The sequence below is a fragment of the Cryptomeria japonica genome, chromosome 11 (genome assembly GCF_030272615.1).
Source record: "Cryptomeria japonica chromosome 11, Sugi_1.0, whole genome shotgun sequence".
Taxonomy (NCBI): Eukaryota; Viridiplantae; Streptophyta; class Pinopsida; order Cupressales; family Cupressaceae; genus Cryptomeria; species Cryptomeria japonica.
The window spans coordinates 579,871,787-579,891,325 of NC_081415.1; the positions used below are offsets into that span (position 1 = coordinate 579,871,787).

A 19,539-nucleotide genomic window follows, 5' to 3' on the forward strand; every position below is an offset into this window, starting at 1 on the left:
ACAACTGACGAAAGGCAAGTTAATTCTAAGTGTGTATCCTCACACGCAGGTATCACAATCTTTTCTTCCCCCTATTTCTAAATTTCTTCCTCCTTAAATCCATTCCGGAAGCAGTTCTTGAACTGAATCGAACCAATTCCCATTATGATAAACTATCCAATAGTTTAGGCTTTAATTAATTAATTTATATTAACAAATGGGTGATTAATATAAAATAATTAATATTACAAGAATCAATTATGAATTAATTAATTTATATTAGTGAATTGGAAACTAATATAAAAGAATTAATGTGACTTAGACTTAGAATTTATTAGGGGATATTACACCACCACATTCTGATTTTCATGACAGCATTAAGGTTTCTTTGCATCAGCATGAGACAATAATTACAACACATGAGATTGATGGTTCTATAGTGTTGTCAAGTGAAGATACTCAAGAATTGGGAGTAAAAAATGAGCTTGGAAGGATGAACTCAAATCATGAGCATTCTGACTTTTATATCAGATTTGGGTTGATGTGAAAGTTGATCCTTTACCTAGTGGAGAAGCCACTAGTGTTTTGAATATAACTGATGGAGGAGACACTTTGCAATGGCATGATATCATCACTGATTTGTTTGAGGACAGCAGCATTATGTTCTATACTTCTCACGAAGTTGCAGACCTTACACATGGAAGAATTGGTGAAGATGAATCTACAAGTAAAGATGATGAAGCTTGCATTGAAGAGGTACTTGGAAAGGGCGAATACGGTACTCAATGGTATGACAACTATTCTGATTTTCATCACAGCGGTCATATTTTATTTCAGTATGAGGTAACCACATTGTCATATGGAGATTTTGAAGGCAAGGACAAACAAATTGAAATCAGTCCTTATTTTTTATTCATGAACAGCAGCAGTAAGTCTTCACTTTCTCATGATAAGGCAACCTTTGATTGTGGAAAGGGAAGTACTATGGTTAGTATACATAATGCAAGTAGGGGACACGAAAATTTTGACGATGCATCTCATTTTGGGATAAGTTTCAGGCACTTTGGAGCAACTGATACGGAGCAGTCCCAAAGGTTGATTGATGGATGGCTAGAAAGGGCAAAGTGAGCTAAGATGTTGGCTCAACAAACAAAGCTTCATCTTCAACATATTTATGATAGGCAAGGTTTGATTAAATCTGAAAATTATGAAGGTGATGATGAATTTTGTGATGACACTTATAGTGGATCAGCTATTCAAGAGTTGTATCCCTCTTTGGATTCATATGAGATGGCAACTATCTACTTGTTGATTAGTGATTTAATTTTCCTTGATTCTGCATGGATTAGTGGCTGTCATGTTTTGTTTTCCAAAGCACTTTCAGATTTGGCATGGCCTACATCAGCTATCCAGTGGTACGAAGGTGTGTGGGAACATACCTATTTGATGTGGAATGAGTATGAGATGGATTCCTTTGATTTAGAATGCCTTCATGGATGGGTGATTCATGGTGATTTGAGGAGTCATTTCATCTTCATCACATGTGGTAGGATTGATGGATTGGTTTGGGATCCGAGTATTGTCAAGGCTGAGGCTTATACTCTTGTGGTACGTGATGAGGTGTTCAAAATGATTCCGCAGATACAGTTGGATTAGTGGCTGTCATGATTTGTTTTCCAAAGCATTTTCAGATTTGGCATGGTCTACATCAGTGGTTCATTGGCACAAGAGTGTGTGCAGACATACCTATTTGAAGGGCAGTAAGTATGAGATGGATCTCTTTGATTTAAAATGGTATGTTGACTTCTATGATATCATTCATGTTGCCGATCCAAATCATCTAAGCGATGTTGAATGGTTGTTTGTGTTGTTTCATTGGCATGTGAGAGTTCATTTCCACATTTCATTGACGATTAGCCTTCATGAATGGAGTCATCTCATCTTCATCATATATGGTAGGATTGATGGATTGGTTTGGGATCCGGGTATTGCCAGGACTGAGGCTTGCACTCCTATGGCACATGGTGAGGTGTTCGAAATGATTCAGCAGATACAATTGGTGTTACAGGAGCTTTGGCATGTTGACAAGGACATTACACAGTTTTTCATTTGGGATCCAGGTGGTGATTTTCTATCAGAGTGTTTGGTTGAGCAGTGGAGATTGCTTGGGGTCAAGCAATTTCAGGTGGGGCAGACTTGTAATGTCCCCAATTTTAGCCTTTAGGCTAATAGGCGTCATAAGGAGAAATTAATTAAATTAATTTCTTATAGTCATTAAAATAAATTATTTATTAAAAAGTGACTTTATATTTAATTAATTTAATTAAAAGTGACTAAAGTATAAAAATAAAATATTAATTAAAGTCAGTAAAATAAATAAAGTGTATCTACCCTCTTCTAGAAGCTTCTTAGAAGCTTCTCATGATGGGTTATGGAAAAAAATAAATAGAGGAGGGTAAGAGATGGAAAAGGGACTGAGATTGGAGATTGTTTGGATATGATGAAATGACTGATGCGTGGCATTGGTTGAGTCTCTGAGGACGCAAACCTTCAGCAGACTTGAGAGAAGGGCTGGACGAAACCCTAGTTCTTCATTTTGGGACTAGGTTCATGACGGGATCTACATTAGTGCCTACATTGTGAAGTCTTCTTTTGAAGAGAAATTTACAGCTGAGAGAGAAAGACATTGCAGTCTTTCTTACTGTGCATATTGAGTTTGTTATTAGAAGTTTTACTTGCTGCTACAGTGCCGCACTTTAGTGTCGCGCTACAGTATGGTGCTACAGTGATTTGCTACAGTAAAATTGAAGAGGAGGGTTGGGCAATATCAACAATATTCATCCTAGACTACTTTGGCGATATCCTATTGGCAATTTGGAGGAAGATTCGAGGCAGATCATGATTTTGGCTTGCTGTTGACAGAGGTTGCAGATCTCTTGATACCCTTGTTTTTACTCATATCCCACCATAGTTGCATCGGTTCCACAGTTTGTTGATTGCAGATTGAAGGGTGAGCATAGGCGATTCTTTCAAGGGCATTTATTGGTGATTAAAGTGCATCTAATATTTGTTTGGAGAAGCCGAGTTGTAGCAGGTCCGCCATTCCCCAAACCTCGTCGACCTCACCTTTGGCACTTGAAGACAGTTGGAAATTGTTAAAAGAGGAAGGCGCTGTCATAAAGATGAAGAACCGATCAGGTTAGAGACACTCTTGGAAACATTTGACAGCAGTTAAAACAATATTTCTGAGACATTAGTACATAATCAGAAAATCGGATCTGAGCATAGAGACCTTCGATTTGGGGTATATCTGCATGATTTGACTTGAATGTCCATAGTGGAGTGTAGCACCTACCTAAAGCATCAAAACCCATAAGTTTAGGAGGCGATTTGGAGACCTTTGATGCAGTCACTGTGACATCTCAGATCTACCGCTTGCAGTAGTGAGGGGTGGAATTGCATATAGCTCGATTTGGCACTTGGGGGTTTGTTGATAGTTGATATTGCTTACTACTTCACTGCAGCTATACCAGGTTCAAATTGTCATATTTCCATTGCATTTTCAGTTAATTGAGAAAGTTATAACAGTTATATATCTTCAGACAAATCTGAAAGTGTCCATGACTATTTGGTCAATGTATTTGTTGTAAGACGGCTAATGAAATAAGCCTATTTTGATTTATGAATGAAAGAGCTATAAGGCTGTCCCTCTTTATTTGATGCTCGCCAAATGTTTGATTTAATGACAGTCTGCTGTACCTGTTATTTCTGCATACCAATTTATGTCAGCAAGTCCAAACTTTAGTAATTACAGTTGCACTTTCATTCTAGATTGTAGTATTATGTTTAGCAAGTCACCAAACTGTTTGTACAAGAGTTTGTAATGTCAAGACAAATCTGAAGTAACTTGGACCAGACTTATGTCGAGTGTTTGACGAATTTCTTCCAAAGGGGTCAAAGATTGAAATTTCATATCAGAATAGGTGAGGGACATTACATTCTTCTGATGATCACTGACGCTAGAATTCTTATCATCTTTAATCTGGTTGACGGCCCGTTGACCACATAGATGAATGTTGACATTTTTTTTCACACTAACTGTTCATGGAGTTTTTCCCAGTTACTGGTCTGCAGTAGTTCCTTCCGCATTACCTCTTCTATCCCTTTTTTTCCGTATTCTCCTCCTCTCCTTCCTGAACTGAATCTCCATGTGTATCTTAGAAAAGGAAGTCATAAGTCACTCTTCAAGAGACATGTCTCATGTCTATTCATCATGTATTACTTCCTTCACTGCTCGCACCCTTTCATGACTATCGCTACTTCACCCATCGTAGCCTCTTTACATAGGCAACGTTACCCAGCACTCAAAATTTACTATTGACCATGTTTAATAATTAGTTGAAAAAGAGAAACTAGTTATATTTTAATTTATAATGATTTAAAAAGCACGATCAAATGATAAGTCTGGGTGCTTCATAGACAATGGCCTTTACATACCCAATGTTGACCATTGATAACTTAATTGTCATCGCCCCTAAACGCTGACCATCATATTGGTTATTATTATTCCTTTCTCACAATTGATTGAATAATCATATGATTAGTGTCTTATCCTTAATGCTATCTGGCGATCTTTTATCCTTAAACGATGCTTGAATACCATAATCGATCCCCGTCATATGTATGTTGTTATAATGAATGCACCTTTATCGACTCTGGCAAGACTTATTATAATTCTTGATATCTTCGGGTGCCGCAATGTCCATCTGATAATTCATGTTCGGATTATATGAAGCGGTCTCACTTCATTCATTCCCTCTTTTAATAAGCATATTCACTTTTGTTTTACTTCATCGTTCTTGGGACCTTTTAAGGTATCACTTTAATAAATATATAATTTATATATTTATTATTTTAAATATGTAAAGTGTGTTTGCAATTAAAAATATGTACATTATATTTCTAAGATATATAAATTATGTTTATAAAATAATATTAATTTATTTATTTTTATTTGAATATTTCAAGAATATTATTATTAGTAAAAATATTAATGAATATTAATTAAATAATAATATTTGATAAATAAATTAAATTTCAAATAATCATTTGTTGATAGTTATTATATTAGTTAATTATAATAATTGCTTCATTTAGTATATATTAACGATCAAGGAGGGGACATGACATAAAAACAATATAATCAGTAGTTTTTGGATAAAATTTGTTAAATATATCGTTCATGTGTATTGTTCTTTTAGTATTCCTAACTCCATCATTAGAAATTTAAGTATTATGCTTAGCAAGCACCTTATAACAACGAAAAAGGAAAGACTTAAATAAATTACTAACCTTATCAAACAGATTTATATCCTCAATTTGGGTACCAATCTTGAAGGCCTCCCCTGAATTCCCAATGCTTCCGTTTCCATCGCCAATAAGTTTTGTAATTTCGTATCTACAATCAACAAAGACAACAGAAGAGCAATAAGTCACAAGATTAGGAGATATGGTCTAAAAGATCCTTCCAGTTTCAATTACATGAAGAATTCTCTCCACTCTAAATACAAAGAAAATAGCAAATGCCATTTACTGTTACTTTGATTCCTATATATTTACTTTGGCATAGCAACTGTAGCTGAATTGTAGCATGCATTCCTGCACTCCTCCAGTTTGCTGTGGCTGAGAACCCATCAACAGACTCAGATATCATCAGAAACATTACACACTTGATTTAATGAAACAACTTACAAGAGATTCAAAATCATTTAAAACCATATTAAAAGGTACTAAAAACAGCAGGGGGGATACCATGAAAATAAGTTTACAAGATTATGAGAAGAGTAGATTTGATTGCTTCATATATAAGGAAATCACCTTAGAGACAAAAACTTGGCTGCTTTTATGTTTGAAGGTTTCTCTAGCCATACACTATATTTTATAAAGTTCTGCACCCAATGGGAGCAAACATCTAATGCAAGAGTGATAGACTCCAATTTTGACACACTCTGAAGTTGTTCGCTCCTGTTTTCATTTGTTTGTTTCCCCACTGTTGCTGAACTCTCTGGATAGAATGGTAGCCACTCCATCTCTTCACATGCTACCTACACAATCCCAAATTACCAGACTAAGGAAAAATCAGTATTCTAACTCAAAACAGGCTTCTATTTATATAAACACACTATCACCTAGATTAAGCTTTCAAAGTCTCTGCCAGACCAAATAAGTTCACATAACTAACCTCCACAAAAAATTGATATGTGCTAACAGATGCAAGTTGTGGATAAAATAGAACACTTCCACCAACCAAGTATCTGCAGATGAAAACTCATTTTTGTAAACAGACAGAAAAAAATAGCTCCTTTTGAATATTAAATCTCCTGCATTACAAAATCAATACAAGAACAGAAAATGGCACAAAGATATGTACCTCAGAAAACTTGCAAAGGTCTCATCTATATTGTCAATGTTACTGGCATCTAAATAGGATTGAGTTCTCCTGCCTAAAGCAGCAAAAAATCCAAATATTGCAAGGTCCCTTTCAAGTACCTGTCAGTATTTAAGGAACAAATACATAAGATATTGTTGTGACAGTATTGTATATGCAAATTGTCATGCCGACTTTTTACACCAATGAACAATGACACAACCCCCCAATAAAAAAAATGGCAAATTAAGGTAAAATAATGAAAATTACAACTAAGAGTCTATTCGCACCTAGTGATAACATGTACAATGTCATTAGAGGAACACCACCTAGAAGGCGGGAAGAAGGAGAAACACAATTCGGGAGTAAGAATCCTCATATACAGACCCTAGCGACGGAAGCATCCAATCAAGGTTAGGTGTGCAACAGACCACTTATGTGCAATAATTACTCCATGTTTACTCCTTACAGTGAATTGTTCAAGTTCACGGAATAAACAGGAAGTATACACAGAACATATAACCAGCAACTTCAATTATATTCAGGACATAAATTAACAGTCACAGTCAGAACAATATGGCAGAAAGATGTTTCCTTTATTGCATTCCAAAACTAGTACATCCACAACAACCACGCCAAGGTTCCCTTACATTGCACTATATAAGACCCAGCAGTTGGTGGAGATGCCAATTGTCACAACTGCCGACTAACCTCTATAGGAACCAACGGCTGTCTTATTACACAAAAACATAACTTGGCAAAATTATAAGTATTAGCCTAATTGCCACCTAACATCAACTCCCCAAAAAAGTAGTCGTCTTCCAGACGATGAAGACAAAATGGGAGCTGGTCAAAACTGAAAACTAAGATTGAGAGGGATGAGAAGACGTCCCTGAGGTGGTCGAAGCTCAAGCCTGTTGCCGAGACTGCTGAAGTTGCTCTATGCGGAGCTGGAGGTTCCTCTCAGCAACCAACTAGCGTTCGCAAGCTTTCTTTACCATGAGAGTTGCCTCCATCAGATCCTTATCCTTCTGCTCCACCTCACGTGTCAAGATCAAGACCCTCTCCTCCAATGTCTTCATCTGAATACTTTGTTCGGCCATAAGGGTTTTTTGTAGTGCAGCCGCCTCCTCTAGCTCAATTCTAATCTGCTTTTCCACAATAGCAAGTTATAGACGTTTATCCAACTCCTTTTGTAGTCCGACAGCGTATTCCTTAGCAGCTCTCTGTTCAGCCCGGGCCCGCTGCATCTGAAAATAGAGCTCCCTGTAGGAGCTCTCCATACCCTGCAAGGTGGGGCCAAGTGCCCCCTGGCCGTGCATGATGTGTGTGCCCCGCCAGGTTGCCACCATCTCAAGAGTCTGGGCTGCTGGCCAGCCATGTGTTGACGTGTATTTTGTACACAATCATACACAGAATAAAATACCGACAGGCATCTTATCCTCTCTTGAGAAAATAGTCTCTAACTGCTGAAGATCTGCAAAAAGGATCAGTTAGATGGACTCCAAGGTTCTTTTAGTGGGGTCTCCACGTGTGGACAAGCTTTTTAGTGGTATGATGTGATTTGCTGTTTCCTTCAAGGCTTCTTACGGATTCAAAAGTTCAAAGGTTTTACTAATCTAAAAGGAACTTTCAAAAAAAATGGAAAAAAGGACAGGGTTTAAGGAAGTCTAATCTAGCCCTATGAACGACTTAGCATGAATGAGATTTGGCAAGACTCAACCAATTTCAATTTTGCCATAAGATAACAACTCAATTGAAATTAGTGCGATCTTCTAAGGTAATAATGGTATTCAATGCATCAAAGACCAAGGACACTACTACGAAGGTACATATCCTAGATGCGAAAATGCTTGAAGGTTAAGGACTCAAAGTGTTTTCCAGTCGACCACGCAAGGCGTTCCTACAATCAGCAAGAAGCTAGTGGTTTGGATTGCGAATCCTACCAAATATCAAATCTCACACTTAGCCTTTCAAATTAACAAACTACTTTGATTGAGCGAGATTCAAGTACATCCAACAACCATGAAGATAACTTAAGAAATTTGCAACAAAACACCATAACTTCAATATTTTATTGATTTCCAAGTCATCATATACAACAATTGCTTGAATTTCTCTCTTCAAGACTCAATCTTGCTACAAAATAAAAATTGCTTACAACTCTAATCTCTCAACTCTATTCTCTATTTTCTATTGACTATTCTATTACAAATGAAATGAAAAATGGGGGTATAAATAGCATCCCCAATTACAATGAAAGGTCCAGATTGAAAGTAAATCAACGGACAAGATCATGACACCTAAACCCTAATTAGGGTTTGTTACAAATGACCTCCTTTTTACTGAACAACATTAAATACATAACCAAATATTAAATTTGGCACAAAAATCTAGGAGGTATCAGCCAATGAGAAATAAGATGTCATGTCATCTGTAACAACCTTTCATCTAGAATCTTATTCCCTTTCCAATTCTCTTTCTTAGCATATGCAATGAATTTTGTCACGATTCCTTCGATTTCTGTGCTTGGAATCTCGGGAAGATTCTTGATACTCTCTTCTAAGTGGATAACCTGATCAAATGCATCTAGAAGAGCTGTGTCCCAAGTGGGTTCAAGTTCCTTAGTTCTATCAATTAGGAGCATGGTGGCATACATCTGATCATACTGCTCATCTGTAACATCTGCGTCCTTGCGAAAGATGATCTTGATTCTATCTTCAAATTCTTGTAAATCCACATCTGTCTCGACCTCGATCCTTCTGCCAAGAATGGTACGAAGTACCTCAAATACTCTGTCCTGGATCGGATTGATCACCTCCTCAACTTGACCACATCTAATACTGATGTCCTCAAAGAGAACACTCTTTATATGGAGTAAGGTTGACCACTGAAACAAACTGTGAGAATCGCCTTCCAAGATCTTCTCTTGTGCTAAAATTCTTCTGGATGTATGTCTTATAACTTTCAAGACAGGAATGACAACGTCCTTGGTATGGGCAAATGCAGCTACTGTTGCCATCAATCTGTGGATTATCTCAAGAACTTGGATAGCCTGGTGGGTGATCTTCGACATCCTTGTAATAAACTCAATGGCCACCGTGTGAGATCTATCCATCCAATTACATGTACGCTGGACCATATTCCTGAATCTTTCTGCTTCATTGATTGATTGAAGGGGCAATGCCTGCAATGGTGATCTAACTGGATCCTGACGTCCCAAAGGTTCATTGATGTGACTGAAATATGTTCTCCATGCACCGACCTCTTTCTCAAGCTTTCTATTCTTTTCTACTTCTTCTCTAAATTTATCCTTCAATGCCTCAAATGTGTCGGTGGCATCATCTAAAGTCTGTTCTGCTGTGGATGGTCCTAACTCAATAGTCTGTATATGATAGTCCTCTGCTAGGATCTCACCCTCATATTTGTCTGCTGCCGGTGTAGCTATCTGCAGTTTTCTAGATCCAGTCTCATCTCGAATCATCTTGGACATCTTTGTAGCCTTCTTCTTCTCTGTTGTCATATGTGAACGTCCAACAAGGCTCTCTAGATCGATTGCACTGTCCTCGTCCTCAATTACGATCACCTTAGTCAATCTTTCCTTCAACCAATCTGGGATATTTGATCTTGTCTCTTGAACTTGAATTTCTTTGTGTACTACTTCTTCTTGTCTGGGAGGAGATGTTACTTCATTATCATTATCTAAATCATAGTCTTGAAGAGATCCATCGGATGAAACATGCTGTGCCTGTTCTCCCTCCTGTCTGTCATTCTGTATCATCGATTCCATGGATTCTTCCACTCGAACTGTTCTATCTTCTGGCCTGGAAGAAGTACCTGGTGTTTGATCTTTGTTAGCACCTTGCTTTTTCTTGGAAGGCTCTTTCTTTTCTGATCTTTCCTTTCTCTTTGAACCTCTCGAATGGAGATTGCCCTCACTGGCACATCGAAGGTTACCTTCACCTGAATTCCTAGGATTAGGATTGCCTTCACTAACATTGGCTCCACCTTCGGCTGGCTTTTCTTCCAAAGTAAAAGACATGGCTATGCCTTGTTCTCTCAACTTCTGATGTTGAATGTCTACCCATCTGCGAGTACAAGACAAGACTGGTGCCATCAATTCATCTAAATCCACGGCCTCGGGCTCATTCCAATTCAAACTAATTGTTTTGCTCTCTCTATCATATGAAGATTGGATGTGCCTGCCGTTGTCCTAAGCTTGGTCAGCTACTCTGTAAATCTTACATTTCCTGATGAAATCCAAAGGCAATCTAGAATGTATCTTACGTTTCACTTTGAGATCATCTAGGAGATTCATCATAAAATCTTCAATCTGGTACTCATGTCTAAATCTTCTACCGACCGTCTCCTCTAAATGTCCATGTGGATCAAAACTATTCCTCCAAGCAAAAGATGAAAAAGGATACAAGGCTAACTCCCTCTCTGCGTCATCCATGGCTGAGACATTGGGACATACCTCAACTGAATTACCCAAAATAATAGGTACCTGAACTCCATTCTGATGTCTGTGTCTGAATGCCTTCACATATGCTGCCAACTGCCTTGTTACTTCAAGTAACACAATCCTGTCTGTCGGGTATCTCGGCAACATGTATGGAGGTAAAGGACATCCATACACTCTAATGTAAGTGAACTTGGGAAACTGAATGAACCAAGCACCGTACCTCTTGATTAACTCCTGGGCATCCTGAGATAATCTGTTGTGAATCCCTCCTTGCAGCGTCCTGGTGATGTTCATCATGAAAGTATCATTGATTAACTTGTAGTTCTTCCCTGGTGGATGATGCAAGTGGGTATAGGATTCACATACTCTGACCTCGCCGGGTCCTCTTCCAATCACTCCTCTGTGAGGTAGTCCTGCGTACTCAACGCTCCTGATTAAGGCATAGATGACATATGAACTCATGTGGAAGGACTTAGTAGCCCTGAGTCTTCTCAACTGTACGTCTAAGCAATGGCTAATTATTCTAGCCCAATGTATTGTACCCTTTCCTTGAACAATCACCTGGATGAAATAAAACATCCATTTCTCAAAATAGAAGGCATGAGGTGCTCCTGTAACTCTGTTGAGCATGGTAATCAAATCTCTGTACTCCTCTTGGAAATCGATCCGGTGTGGTGTGTTCGGTACTTTGCTCAGACGGGGACGACTCTTGAGTAGCCAGTTCTTGTTGATTATGCTTAAGCAAGCATCTGGATCATCATCGTACACTGATCTGGCTCCTTCAATGCTCTTGTATATCATGTCCCTGTGTTCTGGAAGATGGAAGGCTTCACTTATGGCCTCCTCTGAAAGGTACGCCAAAATGTTTCCCTCATTGGACACAATTGTCCTGGACTGTGGATTGTAATGACGGGCACACTCGATCATCAACTCGTGACACTGAATGGCTGGAGGAAAACCGGCCGCCTTAATGATGCCACTTTCTATTATTCTCCGGGCGACAGGTGATGGCTTGCCGATGTAAGGGACCTCTCGGAACTTCTTCGTGCTAAAGTTCCCCAAGTTTGTATCTCCAATGTTGCTCCACTTGGACACGATCTTGGTCTCCACTTCTTCAGTCTTCTGATCTTCTTTCATGAGAGCCGAGCGACTGGTGGATGCTCCCGCCTTTGGGGTTGCCATACCTACACAACATTTCATTATAAGAAATAGATTTTGCAATAAATAACGTAGATAAGAGAGATAGATTTTAGGAAACCTCATGATAAGTCCCTAGAGTTATCATTTCCTAAAATACAACGATTGAGCTAAGAGATTTAAAATTCAAAATTTGAAATATGACGATGAATGAATAAAACAATAATAATTAAATCGCCATACCTCGATAGAGAGCTAACTCTAGAATGCAAAAACAAAATTTGCCTAGGCAAAATTGAGGTATAAAGATAATCTTCAATATGATCCCCTCAAATTTGATTTCGCCACCTCTGGAGAGAATGTGATCTTCAATTTCGCACAAATAAATCACCAAGTCCTTAGCAAATTCGCCTTAGGCGTGGTCTTGGATGGATCTTCAAATTCGCTCTTGGTGTGGTCTTCAAATTCGCTCTTGGTGTGGTCTTCGAATTCGCACCACCTTTGATCTTCAATGCAATTCGCACCTCTTTAAACACACCTCGCACGCCTCACACCACCTTGGGAATGTCTACGCCACCTTTGGTTTGAAGTCGCACCACCTTTGGAATGTCTAAGCGCGCCACCCTTGGTCTTTAATGCAATTCGCACCACCTTTGGAGTGTCTTCGCCACCTTGGATAAATGAAACTCGCACTATATTCGCCTCTTGTCAACTCGCATAAAGGAAGGTAAAATAATAATGTAGAAATGATAACTTTTACCCCTTTATATAGCGCTTGCATCCTTTACCCCTTAGGCCGACTTAATAAAAATAAAACCATTTTTTAAATGATTTGCAATGACATGACAAGGCCGACCTCTATATATGAGCGCTCAAATCGATTTTTTTATTAATTAATTAATTAATTACTAATGCCTTGCGTTTTTTAATTGCAAATTTCGATTTTTAAATAAGGCAAAAATAATTAATAAATGTTAACGCCATATTAAATGCCAATAACAAATGGATTTTCAATTTTTTAAATTGATTTAGCATTTAAAGAAAATTTGAATTGTTTTAATTTGGCGCCAAAATATGAAAATAAAGGGACGTACCTCATCGCTCTGGTCCCTTGGAGAGGGACAGGAGCGATCCATGATTTTAGTCTAGATTCTTGCGTTTTCGACGTTTAACTCCTTCATTTCCACGTCCCAAATCGATCATCTGGTGGTCCTTCGAACTTGAATTTCTTCCTTGTGCGAGCAAGTGCATCTCATGACCATTATCGCCCTGGTCCCTTGGAGAGGGACAGGAGCGATCTCCATGTTTTTATGTTCATCTTGTATCTTTGACCTTCGAAATATCATTGCTCGTGTCCTTTACGCTTATTTCTATTGGCTTTCATTACGTGTTTGGATGCATTAAAAGGGCCATCGCCCTTGTCCCTTGGAGAGGGACAGGAGCGGTCCATTATTTCTCCTTGATCTTGGCAACTTTTAAACTTCGATCCTCTTTGCAATGTCCTCCAAATGTCGTCCTTCGCATTTCCTATCCTCATTTCGCCTTGATCTTTGAAGGAACGTGAGTGTTTTGATAGGATCGCCTTGGTCCTTGTCCAAAGGACAGGAGCGATGGGGGACTTTTACCTCGATTAGCAATGTTTGGACGTTAAAAACTCTTGCAAATTGTCTTCAAACGATGTCCTGGAGCATATGTAACCTTGTGTATCTTTGTCTTTACGTAAATCTTGCATGGATTAATCTAATATATCAATATCGCTCTAGTCCCTTCCTGAGGGACAGGAGCGAAGTTCATCATAACATGCTTGTTCTTGTTTGTACCAACTTGCAATCATCTTCATTGCATGGAATGATGTCCTTTCGACCCTCTTGGTAACTTGAAACTTGTTTGCCTTTTGAAATTTACGCCATTATGTAGATATCGCTCTGGTCCCTTGGAGAGGGACAGGAGCGATCTAGGTCTTTAGAGTGCAAATCCTTCCATGTGATGACCTTTGCAACGTTGCGCTTGATGGAAATGCCTTGAAATGTCCTCGCCACCCTTCGTCCTGACTTGGATCGGCCTTGAACCTTGGAGGGACGACCTTGAACTTTGGAGGGACGCATCATCACCATTGTATCGCCCTGGTCCCTTGGAGAGGGACAGGAGCGATCCTTCCCTTGTGGCTTTCATCTCACTTTGCCATGCGCTAAGTTTATATTCAACGGATTCGTCCTTCTTTACTCTATCCGCCCATGCCTTGACATCATTTGTAATTTTGCAAAAAAGGCAATTATATCAAAAATCGCTCTGGTCCCTTCCTGAGGGACAGGAGCGAACTAGGCATTTAGCATTGGTATGGACGTCCCAAAAATCTTCAATTTATATTCAATGCATTCATCTCATGTTCTCCTTCGTTTTTGAACGTAAACTTGCCTTGACCCTTGTCTGGATTTTGCAAAATGGAGGAAATCGCTCTGGTCCCTAGGAGAGGGACGAGAGCTACAAGGTACCTCGCCCTGGTCCCTTGGAGAGGGACAGGAGCGATTTAGTCAATATAGGTCATTTTCCTTCGTTTTTTGCATCTCAAATTATATTCATTTGGCAAAGTATCTTCCTTCGGACGTCCTCAAATCATTAAGTTTTCAAAATCTTGCAAGGACAAGGCGAAATTTGAATTGTAGCTCCGGTCCTTCACTGAGGGACAGGGGCGATTTTGCTCCTGGAGGCATTTCTGTGCTCATGAAAATCTTCAATTTATATTCAAATGAAAGATCTTGTCGTTCTCTATCACTTCAAACGTAAAATTTGTCTGGACTCTGCAAGGACAATGAGATATTTGAAAATGAGCTCCCGTCCTTCACTGAGGGACAGGAGCGATTTTGCTCCTACAGGCCAAAATAACAAGATTTTTCACATTTTAACACTTCACGAGGCGAAAACAAATCAATTCCAATGCCCAGGATCAAACTTCAAAAAAGTCAAAATTTGGTCAAAATATTCAGTCAGACAAAAATTCATATTGACGGTCATCATTTAGACAAGTTTAAGCTCTACATGAACATTCCAATTGAAAATTAGACCATTTTGGCGAATTCATTGCATTTAAAATTTGCATTCTAGAAAAGAAGCTCAAAAAGCTCTCAAAAGTGACTGGATTTTGGCTTGAAAAGGCAATATTTAAAACCCTAAGGCTTGGCCCTAAATCCAGACGACTAACGGACTAACAAAACCCTAAAAACGAAAGCGAAAACAAGCGAAAAACAAGCAAAAAGAGGGGGTCCCCATTTGCGATGGGGCGATGTGTGAAATGGTCACAACACCATGTTGGACAAATTGTTGTGTGAACTCCTCTTGACATCCAGAGGTCATAAATGCCAAAAGCTTCTCCACTTTTGGTAGGGCTCCTGCATCTACGCGTAAGGCCAGGTTGGTGATGCCTCGTGCTGCCTCTATAAAGCCCTGCAACTCCGTCATGAATCACCGAATGGATCAAACTGGGTCCTATGAATCTAGCTGTGAAATGCAAAGACCCCTGGACGAACCCTTCCCTGGTGGTGACTCCGTGTCCATCATCCTGTTGTTCCCGGATTGTACGCTCTCATCCTCCAAATTGATGATACTATGCGTATTCTCCTATTCACTCTCCCCCTTCCTCGATGTCTACCCTATGTTTTTGATCCTTGCCTTGAATCTGCTCTTGGCCAACTGCCATCGTGCGAGGTGAGGGGGAGGTGGTGCGTGGGGTGCAAGGGGAAACTTCCCCAACCAACTTTCCAAGAATGCATCCACGTCTTGCACTTGGTCTATCTCCCTTGCCACGAGAGCATCCAGTACAGCCAGTTCTTGTATTGGCCCTTCATCTATATGTACTATGTCGTCTGCACTTTTGTCCTACGTCGTCGGGCACAACCATCCCTACATCTTCACCCGAAGGTACTGGCATCAGTACCCCTCCACCCGAAGGTGCTACCACTATCATCTGTAATCTCTCGAAGGTGTTGCCATTCGTACAGCAGTGTCATTTGTAGGGTGAACTACCATCCATACGGTTGTTTCATCTGTACAGTGAATTGTCGGAGGTGTGTGTACGACTCTCTCAGCTGACTGTACTGCCCCTGTAGATGTTTGTGCGGCTTTGTCCCTCGGCTGTACTACCCCTTCGATGGCCAACGCATCTTGGGGTAAGGACACTCGGACTAGTGCCCATGGGAATCCTTCGGGAACTATCTGAAATAACACGCTAACTGGGGTGGCGTCTCCCAGTTGCATGGCCACTGTCAATGCCTGCGAGGGTACCAGGTGAGCCGAAGCGGGTAACTTCGGGGCTGCAAACTTTACCCGCGCTATAGTTTTTTCCTGCGCATGTACTCCTCCTTCAGCCCTACCTCTTCCCCTCCTTTTGCTTGCACTTCCACCCCTTCCACTTCTTCAACTTCATCCAAGTCCACAATGTGCAGTGTTATTCAAAACCCTTCCTCGCCACTCCGGCTCTCCAAATCTTTGGTCTCTTCCTCTTCCACTTCCATATCCTCGTTTGAGCTTTCCTCCTCTACATCTTACTTCTTCTTCTTCCTGGCCAGCTAGATGACATCACCACCAAGAGTTTCCCAATGAATACAGTAGTACATGGTAGGTTTATTTGGCTCTACTCTTCCCTGCGGCTGAAATTTCCCCCACTTCTCCGAGGGTTCCTGCGTCCGGACAGCTTCCAAGAGCAGGCAAATCCTGAACCCGCCTGATCCTGAACCTCTTTCCTCCTCTGATCATTGAGATCTCTAACAAATTTGGCTAGTCCAATCTCAAAAGGGAATCTCTCCTTAGTCTATCTAATCCATGAAAAACCATGTGAAATCTTCTGATTAAAGACTCTGGCTATACCATCTTGAAGTAGCCACTCGAACTTTCTCCTAGCTAATTTCATGGCCAGTGTAACCTGCATGTCAATATCATGGATGATGAGTCTCTTTAGAGACTCAGTACGAAATCTATCCCTGCCACTAAACACATCATCATTCCTGTATTTCTATACAAAAGACGGACCAAAAAACATTAACATCTTTCTTTATGCTCGAGACATAACTAGTTATAATCTCAAAAACATAAAGATTAGCACCACTGGGAATCCCGAAAATATTCCATACTTCTTTAGCAAATAGGCAGTCAACAAAAATGTGATTGACAATTGTAGGCAGTCTGCAAAAGGAACAAATGACAGGTTCTCCATTACGCTTCCTCGTAGGGAGTTTATGGAGGATGAAACGCAAAAGGAAACATCGTTTTTTTTGGCTCAAGAGGTCTTCACCAAAGAGTATAAAACACTTTCTACCAATAGGATGCATTTTGGTTCATATTCCAGCAGGAATTAGCCTAGGAGAAGATAGTGTCATCATCTACGAGGAGTTTATAAATAGATTTGGCTTTAATATTAGGCAGCAAATACCCATCAAGCCACCTGTATAAAACAAATTTGGAATTGTTAACAGTGCATGGTTTGGGGAGGGCAAGGGGATATACGCCTCCCTAAGCACAATGTAAGTCTTCCGGTGGGTTATGGGCACATCATATTTCAGCATAACTTCATTCCAACTTAGTAAGTGACCTTCCATTAGTATATCTATGAATTTCTCCAATTCCTTTGACGCCCACATCTTGGTTGAACATCCTTGAAGTAAAGCTAGTGGTTTATCTTTATGCTTCAGATTCCACCATATAGATCTCTCCCCACACATCTCACCATCCTCCCATACGATGCTATTATGAGAGATATTTTGTCCCACAACCTCCCACGCTTTCCAGATCAACTTGAAAACAGTCGATCCTGAAGATCTAACATCAAATTGCCCAACAATAATATCACTGAGTGACAACCCCTTCAAGGTAGGGCTTTTTTTAGGAACAAATTTAGATATATTATGTTTGATAAAAAATTTCCAAGGCTCGTCCCCTTGTAATGCCTTAAAAATCGACTTGACGACTAGAGATATATCCTGCCACCTTAGATCCTTAAGACCTAAACCACCTCAATTCTTGCTCATAATGCACCATTGCCATTTCACAGCGTGCCTCTTTTTCCCTCCTTTCCCATCTGACCATAGTAACTCCCTAATCTGCTTTTGAATATGACAGAATTGATAGTTGTTGAAGAGCCAGGCCAAGGTGTAGTATATATTGTAAGACGAGATAATCTTTTCGCAGACCTACATTCTCCCTGCAAGAGATAGGTAGTGTCTATTCCACCTTCTAAGTTTCTTGTCTATTTTCTCCTTAATCCATTCCCACATCGCCTTCAAGTCCGGACTGATGGCAAAGGTAGTCCAAGATACCTTACCTAATGATTAGGCCCTCCCCACATTAGGAAATGCTTACTATACCATGTAGGAGGCTGAGAATCCCAACCCAGCATAATAGATTTAGGGAGAAAGACTTTGATGCCTAAAGCCTCACAAAACAAGTCCAACTCACGCATTAAAGCATCAATATTCCCCTCTTCCAATTCAGCAAGAATGGTTGTATCATCTGCAAACTATATATTAGAGAGATCTTCACCATTAGGGAGAGTAACGCCATTAACATTGGGGGATAGATCGGAATCTCTCAATAAGTAGTATAAGGCATCTACAACAATCAAAAAAAAAGCCGGTGTCAGTGGGCAGCCTTGTCTGATATCTGGAAAGATCAAAAGTTTCCGATTTGCATCCATTAATTTCCACACAAGCACTTCCATCTTTCATGATAGTCCTCACCATCTACCAAAAATGACTAGGAAACCTGAGACTCTCCATCATCATATTCACAAAACTCCACTCAATTCTATCATTCGCTTTCTCAAAATCCAGTAATAGCATAGGTACTTCCAGCTTTGACTCCTTAGCCCAGTTCATCGCTTCCTAGCATGTTAGCAAATTTTCAAGGATATATCTGCCTTTCACAAAGCTTGTTTGAGTGGAGTTGATTACCTCAGGTAGGATGTTCTCCAACAAGCATTTTATAAGAGAGATTCAATAATAATGTGATAGGTCTCCAATTTTTTATCAATGACCTATTCCCTTCTTTAGAGATTAACTTGGTAACCCCTTTGTTGATTTCATCTCCTAGGGACCCCCTATCTATTGCGTCTTTATAAACCTAAAGAAGGTCCTCTCCTATCCAGTCAATGCAGTCCTTATAAAATTCAACAGGCAACCCATCAAGCCCAGGTGCTTTATCATTGCTAAGTGCCAGAATGGCCCTCTTAATCGCATCCAAGGATAGCTCTCTATTAAGCATTTCAGAATCTTCTATGTTGATTTTCCTTGGTATAGCACCCTTGATCTTTGCTCTTGCCCTTTCCTTATTGAGGTCGTTGTCTTCTGAAGTAAACAAATGCTAGTAGAACTGGGCAAAAGCCTTCAATATATATGTCTGAGCCGTAATGGTTTCCCCATTTTCCCATATACTGTCAATACTTTCTTTAGTTTCTTTATTCTTGAGAAGCTGAAAGAAGTACTTGGGGCCTTTATCTCCATGCTCCAGCCAATTCATTCTAGCTCTAGTCTTGGCTCCTTGAATT

At 39.8% G+C, this 19,539-nt stretch overlaps 1 protein-coding gene across 3 annotated transcripts in view; it reads right to left on the bottom strand.

Annotated features, from left to right (window-relative positions):
* Nucleotides 1–19,539, bottom strand: part of LOC131072923 (uncharacterized) — a 254,611-nt gene that overhangs the window by 164,823 nt on the left and 70,249 nt on the right. For all 3 annotated transcript variants that reach the window (XM_058009227.2, XM_058009228.2, XM_058009229.2), the window contains 5 exons: nucleotides 6,410–6,528; nucleotides 6,221–6,293; nucleotides 5,857–6,083; nucleotides 5,599–5,661; nucleotides 5,332–5,437 (listed from right to left, as the gene is read on the bottom strand). In XM_058009227.2, the coding sequence (XP_057865210.2) occupies nucleotides 5,332–5,437; nucleotides 5,599–5,661; nucleotides 5,857–6,083; nucleotides 6,221–6,293; nucleotides 6,410–6,528 (588 nt within the window). The remainder of the gene's footprint in view (nucleotides 1–5,331; nucleotides 5,438–5,598; nucleotides 5,662–5,856; nucleotides 6,084–6,220; nucleotides 6,294–6,409; nucleotides 6,529–19,539) is intronic.